Source organism: Protopterus annectens, chromosome 10.part0 (genome assembly GCF_019279795.1).
Source record: "Protopterus annectens isolate FY-2018-M chromosome 10.part0, PAN1.0, whole genome shotgun sequence".
NCBI classification, from domain to species: domain Eukaryota; kingdom Metazoa; phylum Chordata; order Ceratodontiformes; family Protopteridae; genus Protopterus; species Protopterus annectens.
Genome location: NC_056744.1, coordinates 1,524,963,536 through 1,524,982,898, shown reverse-complemented (window position 1 = coordinate 1,524,982,898; position 19,363 = coordinate 1,524,963,536). Strand labels below are relative to the sequence as shown.

The following is a 19,363-nucleotide window of genomic DNA, read 5'->3' as shown; positions in this document are numbered from 1 at the left end:
GTATTACACCCATAGATGCATGTACATATGTATATATGTATGCCTACACACACACACACACACACACACACACACACACACACATATATATATATATATATATATATATATATATATATATATATATATATAATTGAACACACAAAAGAGCAAACCACACAAAATCGAGCTGAAAAGTCTAAAAACCCAGAAGCTCAAATGTATTAACACCAGCTGTTTTGCAGGGGCCATGCTCCCCTGCACCCCCCACACTCACTGCTAATTACATTTACAATTCCAAGATAAACTGCATTGGGGAAAGCAGCAAAACCCCAATCCCCACTGTACCACCATCCCAGAAAATAAAGATCCATGCTATTTGAGTTTCCAGGGTTTCGATATTCCCAGTTCAGTCTTGTGTGGTTTGTTCTCTTGAGCAATTGATCTTGTAATAGGAACTCATACATGCATATAAAGGTGCAATACATGTGTCAGGTAAATGGACTGGTCACTTGACACTTTGTGGCCCTGACTTGGTCTCATTAAAAGCACAGATACACATTTATTTGGTACAATAATATGGTACAAGTGTCAATTACAGATGCAATATAAAACTAACAGCAATAACACAGTATAACACAGTATGTTTATTTACCTGTCAAACATGTTACCGTATGTATACAGCATGTGACAATTTAGTATTTTAATGTACGCATGGTATTAAATGTAGGTTGAAATTAGCCATTATCTCTGCAGCATGTGCAGGTATATCCATTCCTAAGATCTTTTAACTTTATTTTGAAGGTATCCATAGTATTTTTTTTTCCTTGTTTCAGATAGTAGTGTATCACATGAAGCGGGTCCAGTTTACTATAAATAAATAGACAGACAGATAGATAAACAGATGGAGATAGGCACACTATCTCTTTCTATATCACACACAAACACACACACACACACACACACACACACACACACACACACACACACACACACACACACACACACACACACACACACACACACACAAACTCACACACATACACATACATACGCATACGTTACTTAACAGAACAAATTACCACATATGGCAGAAAATGGGAAAGCAAAATAAATTTATTGCACAACTTGGAAAAAGATATAAAAGAAATATTATAGTTTTATAACTCTACAGACACACTGCAGTGTACAAAACTTTAGAAAATATAGTATGTCAAGATAACCGAAAATGTAAATATTTTAAATGGGTTCTGGCACAAAAGAAGTCTAGAATGTGGTAAAAAACAATATGAAATGTCTGTATCATCTCTTGTTTCAGTGACTTTGAGTGCATTCCACATTCTTTACTAAAATATGTTTTTCTTCATGTTGCTACAACATCATAGTCACAATGATTCATACTACTGTCCCTTTCTGTTTGAGTTTTCATTTTGCTGCTTTGGCCAAAAACAAGATCAGCATATGTCAACCCATTTTCTCCATCAGGGATAGATGCCTAAAATGCAAAAGTTACAGATAAGATGAAACATTTCTGGATCCAGCTTTCTAGTGTGAAACAAGACAAATTACTACTTTGTTGTATCATTTATAACTTTTCTAATTTCCTCTGGAAGTTAGACATGGCAAACATTAGCAATGCAGAATAACCTTTCCTAAAAAAGCAGCTTAAGAAAGTTATCCTATTGTACCTTTATTATTTTTTTTTTATTTTGTTACGAAAAAATTGGCAAAAAGTAAACCAAATAAATGACACTAGTTTGTGATACTACTAAGTTAAATCAGCTATCAGCTTTCTACCCTTAATAAAATGCAGGTTTGTTGCAGAAAAATGGCTTATACTTCTGTAAAGAATGCTGCTAAGCAGAAAGTACAATAAGTATAATTTGTTCACACTTCCCACTACTGGAAAAGAATACAGATTCTCAAGTTCTGCAGACTGTTCAACACATGACTTAGTTTACTTAGCTTACTGTACTGTATGACCAAAATTCTACGTAGGTAAGACTAACAGGACCCTAAGAGAGAGAGAGAGAGAGAGAGAGAGTTAGAGAACATCTATACTATACAAAATTAATAGGGGTGATATGTCTATTGCTACAGCTAAACATGTAGCACAGGCAGGTCAATAACATATTTTAAGTTTTTAGTGCTTCAAATATTAGGTGAGAACTTTAGAATGGGTGATAATAGGACTATAACTGAGAAAACTAAACAAAAATGGATTAGTAATCTACAAGCAGATAAAGTATATAGTCTCAATGATGCTGTTTCCTTGAAACTATTCTTAAGATAAAAAGCATTTGTCCATTATTTTTTAACAATTTTTATTAATTTGTATTGACTTGATTTATTTACCAGAAAAGATATGTAATTGGGCATCTCTTTCCACTACGTAAAAACAGCAGCATAATAATGTATGCACCATCGATTGATTCACTCAGAGATTTAGTTTTCATTGATAAGTACCCTTATTGATGTTGTTACATATTTATATTTATAATATTGCCCTCTAACTGTTTAGTAGATTTATTTATCACCTAGTTTACTGTGGCTAATGCATGTGATATGTTTGATTTAAACATCGTCTTCATTGTTTTCAAACTTTATAAGAACAGCGTTAGACGACTACAGAATAAGTGCTGCACTTTGGCTTTTATCTAAGACACAGGAGAGGTTTTACTGTTAGGATCATGTGATTCCATCATTAACTAGCATTGGCTGAGTAACCAGGAAGCCTTATATCTTCACTGAGTACCTCAGGACTATTTGTGAGTTGAATACAGCTAGCTATGTATTTTTTATACAATGTTAATCTTGTTAGGTAAACCTTTTTACATAAAGTTTAAATGATCATGACATTGACATTTTCTAGTTGTCCAACATGTTTTTATATAGAAACAAACCAAGCATTTTACTTGAGTCATGGTTAGATTATTAGTAAGGAAGTTTCAAACCTATGAGAATCTTATTTATTTTTTTTTGTAATTTCCAACATTTAGGCATTTATTTGTTTCTTTGGTGCCAGTAGGTAGATCTGTATATATATATATATATATATATATATATATATATATATATATATATATATATATATATAGTTGGTTTTAACAAGTTCAGTTACTTTTTATTACATCTGCAACAGAGCATGTCTCTGACTGGTTTATTGAATGTTTAAATGATTTGCTATCTTAGATTTTTATTTAATGTCTAATGAAACTTTGATGACAACACAACAGCATTCACTTTTTATCATATGAATATTAACCTATAATTTTATCTGGATTTCCTCAGCTGTGCTTGTTGTCTCTTTGTGGTTTTATCTTTTTGAATTTTAACACTAAAACCAGTTAAAATGCATCAACCTCTCTATAAGTCTAGGTGTAAATAAAACAAGTTCCATTCATGAACTGCAGCATCAGCACTATAGTTTTTTATTTAATCTGTATTTGGGTTTCTTCCTTTAAGCAATTTTGTATTTATTATAAATATAAGCATAATTAAAGGGAAAAAACAAATACATGTCATTGACATGTTTTGTATTTCAGGGACATTCTTCTAACACATATTTTTTTTCTACTGGCAGGGCACCGTGGATATTTTTGGGAAGCTGTTATCAGAGCCCAGTCATGGATAAATAAGGCCCTAGGCAGGGTAATGCATCAGGCACCCCTGCAGCCAGGCTTCACCAACTAGCACCCTCAACTCCATAGCCATTCTAGTGCCTCATTACTTAGCCATCTCTGTCTCTCTCTCTCCATTTACTATAAACACTGTTCAAATCTGTCAAGAGTGCATAATAGGTCCTCCTTTACTTCTGTGATGATTACAAATATTTGGATTTAATTTAACATTTATTTCTCACTTTAGAGTATAAACACTGATAGCCATTTGCTAAATAAAGCAATACAGTCTCACAGTGCAAACAGACTTAGCATGAGTACTAGTAAACGTCTCTGCTGTTGAAACTCACTTTAAATGAAATTGCACTGAAACCCACATTCTTAAAAAAATGCATTTAGCCAGTGGCAGATTAAGTATGCCTTTTGACTAATTTCAAGCCATGGGCCCCATGCACACATTTTTAGGACCATGCATAATGCACATATTCTTTAATTCACCTTTCTGATTGCATTAACTTGTTTAAAGCAGCACCACTTGTTAAGAATGTGTTTTACATTTGTAGTTTTTAATTTTTTTCCAGTTAGCAGTGAAACAAAAAGTATGACAAATGTACCCATTCAGAACATTTCAAACATAAAGTGCAAACTGCTGTCATTCTAATCCACTACTATATATCAATATTTATAGTCACTGTAGAAGTAAAAGTCATCTGAATAATTCCACATTAAATAGAACTGTAACTAATGAACAGGTTGCTGCTGGCAAACACATTTGCATTTCAGTGCATCTATAATTTCAATGCCTGCTAACTATGTTACATTAAAAAATCAGTGTGTATAAGCAGTCAATCTACCTGGGATGAGAAGAGAAGCAACAGCCTTCTGCACCAAAAGCAAGTATGCTACTTGTTACACCAAACACTGAACAACACAACCATGACACTCTGTGGCTGACATTGATAGACTATAATCCTCTGTGATTTTCAAAATCAAGACAAATCAAAACAAGAAATAAAATTAAAGCAGACCTGGCAGTTGATGTGAAGATCTAAGGCACTTGATTGTCAAACAATTAAGATCAGGATTTGACTCTGAGCAAAGTCACTTAACTAGACAGTACTATTAAACACAGCTCTGATCAGGCTTGGCTGCTGTGTGTGCATACACTTCTTGTGCTGAGAGATATGAAGTTTAGCTGCTCCTCTGTATCTATGCTCTCATGGATCCATTACTGTGTAGATGTAATACTTAAATCTCCCTCAGTTTTCCAGTAAGACTTTCATTACAGAAGTTATCTTAATGCTCAAGTTTCTGGGGCTTGCTGTGCTATGAAAAGTCTCCTACAAGGTCCTAATGCTTTTACTTACAGGACTCTTTTATGGGGGGAATCTGGGCCCCCAAGCAAACAGTGGCTCTAGGTAACTGCCTAGGTCACCTACTGCCAGATCCAGCTCTGCTGTAATAACATATACACACAGCAGCTGTGATCTATTCTTATTTTTAAATTTTAATAATTACAGTGATCAGGGTGGAAGTTTATGCCTGTAAATGTCAACAACACACTAATATACATTACTGCGACCATTATAGACACTAGAGTTGAGGGTGCATAACAGTGAATGACAACAGTAAATTACAGTACATTAACATGGCTATTATCCTGACTGGGATTGGAGGCTATGGCAACAAATTTATTTCGCCATTATAGGGCTTAGGACAGGGGTTGTAGCAGTCAATGAGAAATACAAATTACAATATACTGCTGTGATGTTTTTAGTGGAGGGTTGGGGGCTGGCAGTAAATGACAACAGCAAACTGAAATACATGTACTTACTATACTGTACATTACTATCAACATTATTTCTTCCTAAATGAATTTCCTCTTGCAAGTATTTTATTTATTCATTTTACTAAATGGATACAATTTTTTCCTTTAATTATCATTTGTACCAATACATAAGCTGATTCTATGTTTAAGGTTATTTTTTGCATGTTTTCAAGATATGTGTGTGTGTGTGTGTGTGTGTGTGTGTGTGTGTGTGTGTGTGTGTGTGTGTGTGTGTGTGTGTGTGTGTGTGTGTATGTGTGCATATGTATGAATGTATATCAACAAATATTGTATCTAAATACCTATAAGACTTGTTGGAACCTGTATATACACTACTTTGATGAGATGTTTATTGTTTGGAAGCACTCCACACAGAAATTGGTTAATTTTTAGATTATAAAAACAGAAGTGCTTCCTTTTTAAAATGTATATATGCACATACAAAGTGAATACTCAGATGCAACTGTTTTCAAAAATGAGAACATTTTTCTTCAACAATATATCAAAAACCAAGCTTTTCAAATACATATTTATACTATAAGAATTGTCATACTCGGATTTACAACACAATTTGATAAATTGAGAACTGGTTATGCTTGCAATAATGAACTCCACTTACAAACTTTTTTAATGTAGAGAAACTAAAATCAATTAAGATGTTTTTAGAAACAGGCATCCATTTGAGCTAGTCAATAGAATAAGTGAAAAAGTTAGTACAGAATGGGATAAAAAATATATTCTCATTTTGGGTATATTCAACTGGCAGAAGAGGTATTGAGAGAATTCGAGAAAGCAGATTCTTGAGATAATAAAGTGGCTAGAAATTTGACAAGATCCTTTGTTTTAAAATACAATTGATTAAGTAATATCAAGCAGATAATGTAGACAATTTGGAACATTTTAAAATCAATGAAGAAGTTATTAGCACAATACGGGATGCACCCAGTTTTACATAAAAAGTAGGTAGAAATTTAAAAAATATTTTTGAAATAAACGCAGGAGTGGCTACATTGGTTCAAGGGGAAAAGGACATATGTAAATGTGGAACTTGTAAACAGTGTCCACATATTTTGGAAAAGGAATATATTGATCTTTATAATTATTGTTCATCTACATTATTTTATGGAAAAACTCTAACCCCCTAAAGGGCCCATATATATATATATATATATATATATATATATATATATATATACAGAAAGAATGCAGAGTCCCTGTAATCACAACTATGCTTGTAAAAGCTGCACTCTCTAAAGCCAAAAACACAGCATCCATGGGACTGGACAACATCCCAGGCTGCATTTTACATGACCTTCAGAACGAACTGGCTCCCCACCTAAGCACCATGTTCAATCATAGCCTCACATCAGGCTTTGTGCCCACTGAATGGTGCACAGCAACCGTTATCCCACTCCACAGAGGGGGAGCCACCATTGATCCCGGGAACTATCCCCCTATTAGTCTGATGAGCCTGGTCTGCAAGGCCATGGAACGTATCATCATGGAACTCATAAACAAAGAACATTGATAACCTCCAAACTCTAGACCCCACCCAGTTCCGGTTTGTGAAAGGCAAATCATGCCTCCTGAACCTGATTGACTTTTTTAAGGCAGTCACCAGAGCCATAGATGAGGGTAAGGTGGTTCACACAGCCTATCTTGACCTTGCCAAGGTTTTTGACACCATCCTCCATTCTGGAATTATAGCTAAACTCACTAAACTAGGTATAAATCCCTATGTCACAAGATGGGTTGTCAACTGGCTAACTGACAGAACCCACACTGTAAAAGTTGCAGACTCCAAATCTGACTTCAAACTAGTGACAAGTGGAGTACCACAGGGTTCAGTCCTGGGACCTCTTCTGTTTGGTATCTACTTCTCTGAAGTACAGGCTAACACAGAAGGCTTCTGGCTAATGAAGTTCACAAATGACTGCAAACTAGGAGCCATAGTCGAGTCCCCAAATGATGTGGACATCCTACAGAAGGGCCTCACTGACAAAGATGCCTGGTGTCAGAGCCATGGCCTCAAGCTCAATGTCAAAAAGTGCATTGTCATCCCCTTTGGTAAAAACTCTGTACCCATGAATTACCACATAGGCAGCAATCTACTTAACACAGAATGTGTGATAAGAGACCTTGGGACCCAGGTAGACAGTAGTCTCTCCTTTGATAATCAAATCACCACAGTAGTCAGGAAGTCCTTCTACATAGCACACCTCATCACAAAAGAGTTCTCATCCAGGAAAAAAAGAGGTAATTGTTCTCCTCTCCTCGGCACTCATTAGACCCATTATAGAGTACAATGCCCCTTTTGGAATGTACCTCACAAGACATCTGCAGCAGCTGGAAAGGCCACAGAAGTACCTCACAAAGAGGATTACTGGCCTCAAACAGATGCCCTACACTGACCATCTCAAAAAACTTCAGCTTTACTCCATAGCATATCGCCTACTCTGAGGTGATCTCTGCCTAACATATAAAGCTATGTCAAACCCAGAGCTGTTGGACATGTTACACCTAAAGAAATCCCAATCCCTCCGAGCTACACACTCTAGGGATGTAAGCCTTGTCACCACAATAAACAGGTCATGCTGGAGGGATAGATTCCTGTCCCAGAGACTTCCCATACTCTGAAACAAGCTACCCATCTATGTCAAGCAAAGTTCCTCATTAGCACTCTTCAAGAAAAATCTTGGTGAGTGGATGGGAAATAGGAAATGCACCCTGGGGATCACTTCTCTGGCTCTGCTTGACAGTGGCACAGGAAAATAACTTTCTTGGGTGGAGTAAGCCAGGGAACCTTGTTGGCTAGACTTACTTAGGCCCTTGGGCTGATAGCCTAGTACCTACCTTTGAACCTATGAAAGGTAATTGTACAACAGGTGTGATTTATATAGCAACATGCCTCAGCTGCCAGTCATTTCATATTGCAAAAGAAAAAAGCAGACTCCACAAGGTTGAATAAGTTTAATGAGAGAATAAAAACAAAGCTTTCGGACAGTAAAGACTTCGTCAGTGTCCATAAAAATTCACAGGAATAATGGTCCTTTTATATAATAAAAGTCTCATCACATGACACAGCCCAAACCTATCACAAAACAACACTTAAAAATTTTTTTTTAAAAATTATAACAACCACAATTTGAATAAATAATAAAGGATATCATAATAATAATATAACATCCCTAGTTCTCTACTGTATTTGTTGTTGTTTAGTTTTTAAAACTGGTATTAATGATCTTTTGCTATTTGGACTATTTTGCTACACTCCACTTTGTCACTATGTTCACTTTTTTTGTGCAATCATTTCATATTGGCAAAACCAAGAAAATGTTATGTAAAAGAATTTATGAACATTACTATGATATAATGAGGAAAAACACAAATAGTGCCCTTTATAAGCATACTTTGGGTTGTAAATATTTTACAAGGTCTTACTTTGTAATATTTGAAATAATTATACTGACATAAGGGGTGGTCAGTGACAGAACTGAGTATAAGGAGTTAGTTTTGCAACTGAAATTGAATGTAGCATCCCCACCAGATATGCATGAGTATACTTCTGAAATGTGCAGTATTAATGTTAACAGAAGCTAAGTTGTGAGGTATTAAATAAATTTGAAATGTGTGTTTGATTTGAATTTAATGCAGTGTTGCCTTTATACTTATTAGCAAAGTTTATCTTTATTATATAAGCTTTTTATACATTCCTGCATATATATATATATATATATATATATATATATATATATATATATATATATATATATATGGATCTACTTTAGTAGACCAAAATTTCACGTTACTGAAACTTATTTTATCGAGACAAAATCAGTGAAACCTGAATTTACTGAACATTTACAGGCAACATTAACAGGGTACTGAGGCACTTGGCCAACATTAAAGCTAAAAACATATCACAGTATGTCTAACCCACCCTGGAAGGGGGCTGCTCCCCCCCAACTGTGTATATCAACTCTGGGATCACACTACAATGGGGAAAAGAGTAAATTTCCCCATGCTGGCCAAGTGCCCCTGTACCCTTTTAAAGTTTCCGGTGATGTGAACTTTCAGTAAATTTAGGTTTTGTTGATTTCATCTCGATAAAGTGAGTTTCTGTAATGTGAAATTTCAGTCAACTCAAGTAGACCCATACATATATAACTTTAATATATATATATATATATATATATATATATATATATATATATATATATATATATATATATGGGTCCACTTTGTAAATTCAAAATACTGAAATCTCGAATTTAAGTATTTCTAACTTATAAAGCTTTAGACTCACATTTCCGAAACCAACAGAAGCGCGAAATTAAAAATACTGAAGCAAGGACATTTTGAATTTCTGCTTCCGTTGCTATGGTATGTGAATGTTTAGGTTTAATTTTGGTAAGTTTGTGTGTGTAAGTATGTTGGTTAGAGGTTTATTGTGTGTAACTGTGTTGTGACTTTTATGTATGTGTTTGAGGGACTGTAAGATGTGTGTGTGAGTTTCATTTGTGTTTCTGCTTGTGCGATCTCAGAGTTAGAATATATAATGTATGTAGTTTAGATGAGTTGTTTGATTGTGGAGGGGAGTTGTGTGTATGTTTATGTGTGTACTGTATGTGTAGCATAATTACGGGATTTTGAATTTCACGGTTGTGAGTTTTTGAATATGTGAGTTGTGGCTGGGTTTTTGGCTTTCTGGTTTTGAAATACTGAATTTCGAAATTTCAGTATTTCGAAATTACAAAGTGGACCTATATATATATATATATATATATATATATATATATATATATATATATATAGTTTCACTTCATATCGTCGAAAGCTCATTTCATCGAATTTCAAAACAGCGAGACCAAGTCATCGACAGCTCAAATCGTCGAAAACTCATAACATCGAATCTCAAATCATTGAAAAACTACAAAGCAACTAGAAATAACATTCCACAGACTTTTTACTACATTTATGCAGGGGGGCAAGCCCCCTGCACCTCCCACCCACCGTGCATTAAATATACCAACTCCAAGGTTGCACTACAGTGGGGGAAAAAGGTAATTTCCTAACCCCACTATAGTGCGACCTTGGAGTTGGTATATTTAATTTTCGGGGGGTGTGGGGGATGGAGCCCCCCACTTGGTGCAAAGGGGGAGTTGCCCCCCTGCATAAACATAGTAAACAGTGTCTGGGATGTTATTTCTAGTCGCTTTGTAGTTTTCAATGATTTGAGATTCGATGTTAAGAGTTTTCGATGATATGAGTTTTCGATGATTTGGTCTCGCTGTTTTGAAATTCGATGAAATATATATATGTATATGTATATAAAATAGTTTTTGATGTGCCATATCACAAATTATTTGAAACAACTTTATCACAATGTTTTTACTACTTTTTATATTTAAGTGTATTGATTCAAATTCATTACCAAATATTAATTATACTAGCTTTAAAGAATCATGTCAGAAACATTTAAGGAAAATAAATGTGACACTAATGTTTTTACATATTTATTTCAGTACCTGTTACCTGTTGAAGTTGTTATGACTGCTGGCACTTTAATTCAGCTATTATACTGCTAGTCTTGTGACACTTTTCGGTTTAAAAGTCAGGGAGTTTTGCTACACAGTTTAGTTCTGATGAAGTTACAAAAATACAAAGGGTGAAAGAGATTGGCCATACAATTATATTGACGTCATTAAACTTATTTCTTTTTCTTGGTACATTCATTCTGTGTATTTTGGGTCTATTTTAGAACACCGAAGTTTTAAAACTTCGAATGTTCTAATATCAACCCCTGTTCAGTGAACGCTTAAAATATCGAACATGCAGAACAACAAATTTTTTCTAAGGGAAAAAATTTGCTGTTCCGAAACACATACACACAACACAAGCACACCAAAAAAACAGCAATCCACACACATACACTTAAAACCCTACATCTATCCCTAATCTAAACTGTACATACACTACTATCTATCCACTTACCTTACCCCAAACCCTAACCCTAAGGTCCGTCACTATCACACACTCACCTCACCCGTGCCCTAACCCCAGCTCACCTACCCCGCCCTAACCCTAACCTCCGTCACAATCGCACACTTAGCTGACCTGTGCCCTAACCCTAATTCACCTAACCCACGTTCTAACCCTCATGTCCACACAATCGCACACTTACCTGAACCTGAGCCGTAACTTTCCACCATAGTGCTGAAAATAGCGAAGCCACAGAAATGGTCAATCGAATTCTTTCCCTAGGAAAAAATTTGGTGTTCTGCAGCTTCACTATTTTCAGCGTTCGCTGAACAGGGGTCAATTTTAGAACATTTGAAGTTTCAAGACTTCGATGTTCTAATATAGACCCGTGTATTTCATACCCTAGTCACTACTTGAGCCTTTTTGTTAGTACCTGAATACTGTACTAATATCCCAATTATACACCTACCTCACTCTTTTTTCTGCCACATGAACTCTTACAGTAATATAGTTGTCACTTTGCTTTAACTTACAGCCATTCTTGTTAATAAGAATACTTTCACGAACCACTACTTCTTATAACAGATACTCCCTTCCACTATCTACAGTCCAAATCCCATGCTATATCTTCATGTCATTCTAGATTTAATAAACTTTTCATTATACTTTCTTCTTTAATGAGGGCAGTTGATAGATATATAAGTCCGGCAACAATACGTGAAAGTGCTGGAGAGGGTCATTGATAAACAGATAGGCAGATCAATAGAAAGTAAGATGGGAGATGAACAGTTCAGATTAAATCATTATGCAGCACAATTGATCTGATGTTCGCAGTGAGAGAGATAACTGAGAAGAAGCTGGAGATGAGGAAAGAGTCCAACTAATTATTCCTGGTCATAGACAAAACAAATGACAGAGTCCCAAGAAAGTTGTTTTAGACATTCCTGCAATGGTTCAAAATTCCAGAAATATTAATAAAATCAGTACAGGGTACGTTTAATGGTGGTCTATATTAATTCATCAAAAGACATATTCCGCGAATATATCTTCATCGATTACCACCTGCCAAAATTTACTTCCGTGAACTGTGGAATTTTTCCCATGGTTCAGAAACACTTGGCCATCACCTCAACTTTGCCCTTTTCCCCACTGTAATGTGATCTTGGAGTTGGTGTATAAAGTTAGTGGGATTTGGTGGGTGAAGCCCCCCACTTGAGTGGATTCAATTTAGTGTGTCGTGTGTTCCAGGCGAGTGTTTTCAAACCATGGGAAAAATTTCACTGCTCACTAAAGTGAATTTTGGTGACTAGTGATCAATGAAGATGTATTTGCAGAATACGTCTTTCAATGAATTAATACAGACCCGCATAATGACCCAACGACACAAGAAAGCACAGTGTTCAGGCATAAAGAGGCACTCCCCGTAGGAGTCGAGGTGCGTCATGGCACAACTCTTTCTTTTTATATTAGTGATGGGCTACATCAGTAAACAGGTCAGAGGCACACATCAGTAAAGCTACTGACAGTATGGCACTACTGACAGACTGAACAGAATGTTCAGCAAAGGACAGGGGACTTGAAAGACTATTTAAGGCACAAGGGAAGGAAATGAGTACAGACAAGACACTGATCTTTGCAACAAATGGGGAAAGTTAGAAGAAGATGATAAATGAGACAGAAGGGAACCTAGTGAAGCACATTAAAAGTTTCAAGTTTATATGATGTGTGGCTTAAGAAAACATAAATCTGAATGAGAAAGTCAAAGCTAGAGTGAGAGTTGCTACAGGTAACTGACACAAAATGTCAGGGGCAGCATGTGGCAGAAGAATGCCAAAGAAGGTGAGAAGTATACAAAACAGTGATGTGTCCAGTGCTTTTGCATGGTACATAAAACTGGACAGTGAAGGTAGAGCAGTTGTACAAGCTTGAGGTGACTGCAGTGAAGTGGCTGAGATCAGTAGTAAGATGCACAGTGGGGGAAGGACAACAAATGGGTACATTAGAACAGAGGGAATGTAACAGTGAAGGTCAAAGGGAACAGATTACAGTAGTTCAGTCATATGTGTAGGAAAGCAAAAGATGATTTGGTAAAACAAATTCAGGACAGGCAGGAAGAAGGAAAGAGGAAATGAGGGCATACAGTTAAGAGATGGATTGCATTGTAGAAGGCCTGTGACAGTAGGATGTGACTTCTCAAGAAGGTAGGAGACTGGCTGGAAATCAAGGAAGGTGATTACAGTTCAAACCACATCCCAAACTCACATAAAATGTAAAAAGGGTTTGATGATGATGATGTTGATGATTATGCTGACAATATATAAAAGAAATAAGAAAAAGAGAGCACCATGTAATGATACTCATTGCAAAGGTAGACAGCAAAGATATTTTTCTGAATCCCTCTAATGGGATTCAGAAATGTACTTTGAAAGTCAGTCACATCTGGTAGAATTTCAAAAACAATGCAAGTTCCATACTGTGTTAATGAGATATATAAAAGTGAGGTTAAATTACTGTAACGCTGCCATGTAAAAGGGAGTCAAACAAGGTATTAAGTGTTTTGCTGTACAGCACCAGCTCAGCATTTCAAAGACCATGCATGCACATAAGTGTGAATAATATGAGTGAGAGGCAAACCATAGTATACAGACACTAATACTATTAATAGTACAAAATACAGCATAAATGCATTACACAATAATGTAAAAGTAGTTATACAGAAAGTAATGTGGTCTAACTGAGTGGGTTGGTTAATACAAAAGAAAAGAAATAAAACACCTTCTAAAATTTACAGCAAATATAAATATTCCTCAATATACACTGGTAGAGTCAGCACTAAGGGTGCAAGCAGGTCAAGAAGATCAGGAATTGAGTAGGAGAAGGGTAACAGTAGTTAGAATACACCAAGCTAGAATCAGATAACAAAACCTTTCAGGCAAAGAAATGATGCCCCTGCCTCATTTTCACTCTCCAAATATTATGCTATGTTTATGTAACTCTTGATAAGTATATATAGGAGGTTGGTGATTCTTAGAAAAGGCTGCCATCAGGAGGTAATCCTATATAATATGCTTAAATGCCTCTCTATCAAAGTTATAGAGATTCATAGATTCATAGATTAGTACTAAGCAAACTGCCCTTGTGAGCCATTTTAAGCCTAGCCAATTGTCCCTTGTGACACTCAAACCCTGCACCTTGTGTTTGCAAGGCAAACACCTTAACCATTAGGCCACCCTCCCAACCCTGAGATCTACTTGTGCAAGCCATGACACTTTGAGATTAAACTCATTCAAATAATACAACATTTAATTCTGAAACTTACTTTTACACCTCTCAAGTCTTCATCCTATACCCCTGCAACTTATGTGCACTAACTGTGATACCTGGACAAAGGAAATAGTCCTAAAAACCATAACCACAACCTGAAATTTAGTGTATATTTCCTTAATCTGAGTTTGTACTTTCACATATTTGAGAATTACAATTATGTATTCCAACGCCCTGGATCAACTAATCCATTGTCCCACCAGGGGCTCCAATATCCTAGACCTGGTCATTACCAACATGGAAGATAGATGCTCCACATCAGTGGTCACCCCCTCATTGGTCAGGTCTGACAATAAGCAAATCACCCTTGACATCCACATCCCACACCCACCCCCTAGAAAGGAAACCTCCTTAAAAAACTTCTCCAAAGCCAACTTCATGCTACTGAAGTCAGAAGTGACAAACTTCACAACACCCACGCAGATGGGATCTGGAAGTTTGCCTGCAGAATCCTACACTAAGGCACTGTACGAGCACATCCACTCGTGCATGAATCGTGCCATTACAAATAGAACTAAGATGCTCTTCTCCAAAAAAAGGAAGCCAATCTGTTGGTCCCCTGCTATAAACAAACTATACAACAGAAGGAAGAAACTTTTGCAGAAAAGAGGAAAATCCCAGGATGCAAAAAACTCCCTCACCAGCCTCAGTAAGAAGCTGAGATCCCTCATAAAATCCTCAAACGCTAGTTATGAAAATAAAATTGCCAAAGATTCCAAAGACAACCACAAGGCATTCTATAGTTATGTCAAGAATCTAAATGGCAATGCTCAGATCTGCTCTGAGCTACAACAGAATGGCATTAAATATACTGATCCCAAGGATATTGCCAATATCCTGGCAGATCAATTTAGTGCCAACTTCACCCCCCTCTCACCCCCTAAAGGGCCCATCTCAATACCAAAAGATTGCCAAATTCCAATGATCATGGCCACACAGGTAGAAACCGCACTCTCCAAAGCTCAGAATACAGCATCCATGGGACCAGATGACATCCCAGGCTGTGTACTACATGAACTACAAAATGAACTGGCACCTCACCTAACCTAAGTGTCATGTTTAATCATAGCCTCACCTCAGGCTTCATGCCCACTGAGTGGTGCACAGCTACAGTTATCCTGCTCCACAAGGGAGGATCCGCCTTGGATCCCGGGAACTACCGTCCCATCAGTCTGACAAGCCTGATCTGCAAGGGCATGGAATGCATTATCATGGAACTTATAAACAAAGACATTGGCAACCTTCAAACACTGGACCCCACCCAGTTTGGGTTTGTGAAGGGCCGATCTTATCTCCTGAATCTGATTGACTTCTTCAAATCAGTCTCCAGAGCTGTGGATGAGGGTAAGGTGTTCCACACAGCCTATATGGACCTCGCCAAGGCCTTCAACACCATCCCCCACTCTGGAATCATAGATAAACTTACTAAGCTGGGCATAAATCCCTATGTCACTTGATGGGTTGCCAACTGGCTTACTGACAGAACCCAGACTGTAAAAGTAGTTGACTCCAAATCCAGCTCCAGACAAGTGACAAGTGGAGTACCTCAGGGTTCAGTCCTGGGACCACTCTTGTTTGGCATCTACTTCTCTGAAGTACAGGCCAACACTAAGGGACTCTAGCTAACAAAGTTTGCAGATGACTGCAAACTGGGAGCCATTATTGAATCCCCAAATGATGTGGATATTCTACAAAAGGGCCTTACAGAAACAGATGCCTGGTGCCAGAGCCATGGGCTCAAGCTTAATGCCAAGAAATGTATAGTTATCCCCTTTGGAAAAAAAACATGTACCCATGAATTACCACATAGGTGGCAGGACGCTAAACATCAAAATTGTGATGAGAGACTTAGGGACACAGGTGGACAGTGGTCTCACTTTTGATAACCACATCACCACAACAGTCAGGAAATCCTTCTATGTGACACACCTCATCACTACGGGCTTTTCATCCAGAAAAAAGGAGGTCATTGTTCCACTGTACTCATCCCTCATTAGACCCATTATAGAGTATAATGCCCTGTTTGGTATGTACCTCACAAGACATCTGCAACAGCTGGAAAGGCCACAGAAATACCTCACTGAAAGAATCACAGGCCTAAAGCAGATGCCATATGCTGACCATTTAAAAAAACTCCAGCTATACTCTGTGGCATATCGTCTACTCAGAGGCGATCTCTGTTTAACATAAAAGGCCATGTCAAACCCTGAGCTGTTGGACATGCTCCACTTAAAGAAATCCCAATCCCTCAGAGCCACATGCTCCAAGGATCTAAACATTGTCATCACAATGAACAAAACATGCTGGAGGGATAGGTTCCTGACTCAGAGACTCCCCATACTCTGGAATAGACTGCCCATACATGTCAAGCAGAGTGCCTCATTGGCCCTCTTCAAAAGGAACCTTGATGATTGGATGGGAGATAGGAAATTCACCCCGGGGATCATGTCAGTCACCCTGCTAGACAGGGGCCCAGAGAAGTAAATATTGTGGGAAGAAATATCCAGGGAATTGTTATTGCTAGGCTTGCATAGGCCCTAGGGCCGATAGCCTAGTACCAACCTATGAACCTATGAACCTATGTAACATGTACCAGCATAAACAGTGAATGTTTCACCCCACCACCTCCACACCACTACCACCATCAGAAGCAACATGTCTATTGCTCAAAGCCACTTCAGCCATATTGTAAACAGCGTACAACTTCTATATCAAACAGCCTGTTATATGCATTTGTACATGAGCAATACTATGCATATTTGTTGAACATGCATCTTTCTTCTGTTTTTAAGAATTTATGTGGACCAACATGCTCACCTTTCTTTTGGAAAATGTGAATAAAAAATGTACCTACAAACAAATCCTTAAAAAAATTGGAATGATATGAAAACAAATTTAAAATCATGTAGGAACCTTACCTTATTTGTATGGTCAACAGTCTTCTTACATGGCGGGCACAAACCTAAAATAAATACACAAAAATTACATGCAAACAAATTGCAAAATAATGGATTGAACACTTAATAGTTTATTTTAAAATGATGATGAATATCAATAATGGCTCAGACTGCATATTTTCCTTTTAAAATGTTATAAAATTATCATGAGCATCCACATGAAATATGTAGAAATATAAAAAAATATCAAATACCATATTCAAAGCTCTGAAAACATTATTTTAGGAATTATTTTATTAATTTAACATATTTGCAAAATATACACAGAAAGGAAGAAATTCAACATCACATACTATTATACAATGTAAGGAATACAATGAATCATTAGTGTAATCTTATACAGTCAACACACTAAGAATATTGGTGTTTCAGTAGCAATATTTCAAGGCTATCCCAACCACTAAAAGTCTTAGTATGATTTATAGATCTTATTCTGACCACTTATTTTTCAGTTTTACATGGTATCACTGTTAAATTTAAAAATTCTTTGAATGTTGGAACTGAATTCGATTTCCAGTTTTTTGTAATAACATTTTTTACAATAAATTTTTAAGCTACTGCCAGAAGACTCCAGAACAATTTTTGTTGTTTGTTTTTTTACAAAGGATGTGGACCATGCATTATTATTAATGATTAAAAAACAATTATCAGACCATAACCCCTTAAAAACATACTTATCTCTTCACAATATGCATTTAATTTTACACAATCAATAAACATGTACGTCCAATCAGCTTATCATCTTTACTACATCTCCAACAGAATGTGGAAGTCATTTTACCAAACTCAGAGATTTTATAGGGAGTAAAAACATTATATCTATATATTTCCACATAAAAACTTTCCAGTGTAAACTCAAAGAAGTTTCACTAACTGATTTAAGTAACAAAGTTTTATTCTTGCCATCTATTGAGTTACTCAGTCCACTACTATCTAAAAGGTTCCAGATTAAGAGATATAGTAGATAAATTAATAAAAATCAAACAGGATTTATAGTCAATAGATTAATGTATAATAACATAAAAAGTGTAGTAACTATCTCAGATTTAGCAAAAGGAAAGGACAGGAAATTGACGCTAATTAGATACACAGCTCTAGAGAGCTTTTGATTCTGTAGTAAAATGTCAGAAGCATTTGCATTTCCAGAACAATTTATTGGAATATTAAAAAAAGTATGTAGACTTCTAAGCATATTTATCTACCATATTACTTTAATTGCATATAAGACTGTAATGCATTCCACCAACACTATCTTAACATTCCACATTTTTTTTTTAATTCTTCCTTTCTACAAATTAAATTACTAAAACTAATAAGCAACAAAAACAAGTCTACAACTGTAACTGGATATATTACTAATAAAACACAACCTATAATGGATATCAAAGTTCCTAGTTTGCATATTGAATACACAAACTACTGTACTAGCTCTCTCTCTATATCTACCAATACATAACAAATTAATCAAAAAAGTAGCCAAAAGTTACTGTGACTTACCAATAATTGCAATAATATTATATATAAGTTAAAAACAATAAGAAACTATTAATTTAGTTATATGTTTTGTCATTTAAAACTATTCCCCCATTAGTACATAAAGTACAATAATCTTCTTCTATTAATCACAAATATTAAATAATACAACAAATAGTGTAATACACACCTAAAATAGT

At 36.2% G+C, this 19,363-nt stretch overlaps 1 protein-coding gene across 2 annotated transcripts in view; it reads right to left on the bottom strand.

The window, feature by feature from the left end:
* Positions 1-1,067: 1,067 nt before the first annotated feature.
* Positions 1,068-19,363, bottom strand: part of LOC122813707 — a 521,863-nt gene continuing 503,567 nt past the window's right edge. For both annotated transcript variants that reach the window (XM_044086168.1, XM_044086169.1), the window contains 2 exons: positions 17,652-17,695; positions 1,068-1,474 (listed from right to left, as the gene is read on the bottom strand). In XM_044086168.1, coding sequence (XP_043942103.1) covers positions 1,343-1,474; positions 17,652-17,695 — 176 coding nt within the window. In that variant the 3' untranslated portion in view covers positions 1,068-1,342. The remainder of the gene's footprint in view (positions 1,475-17,651; positions 17,696-19,363) is intronic.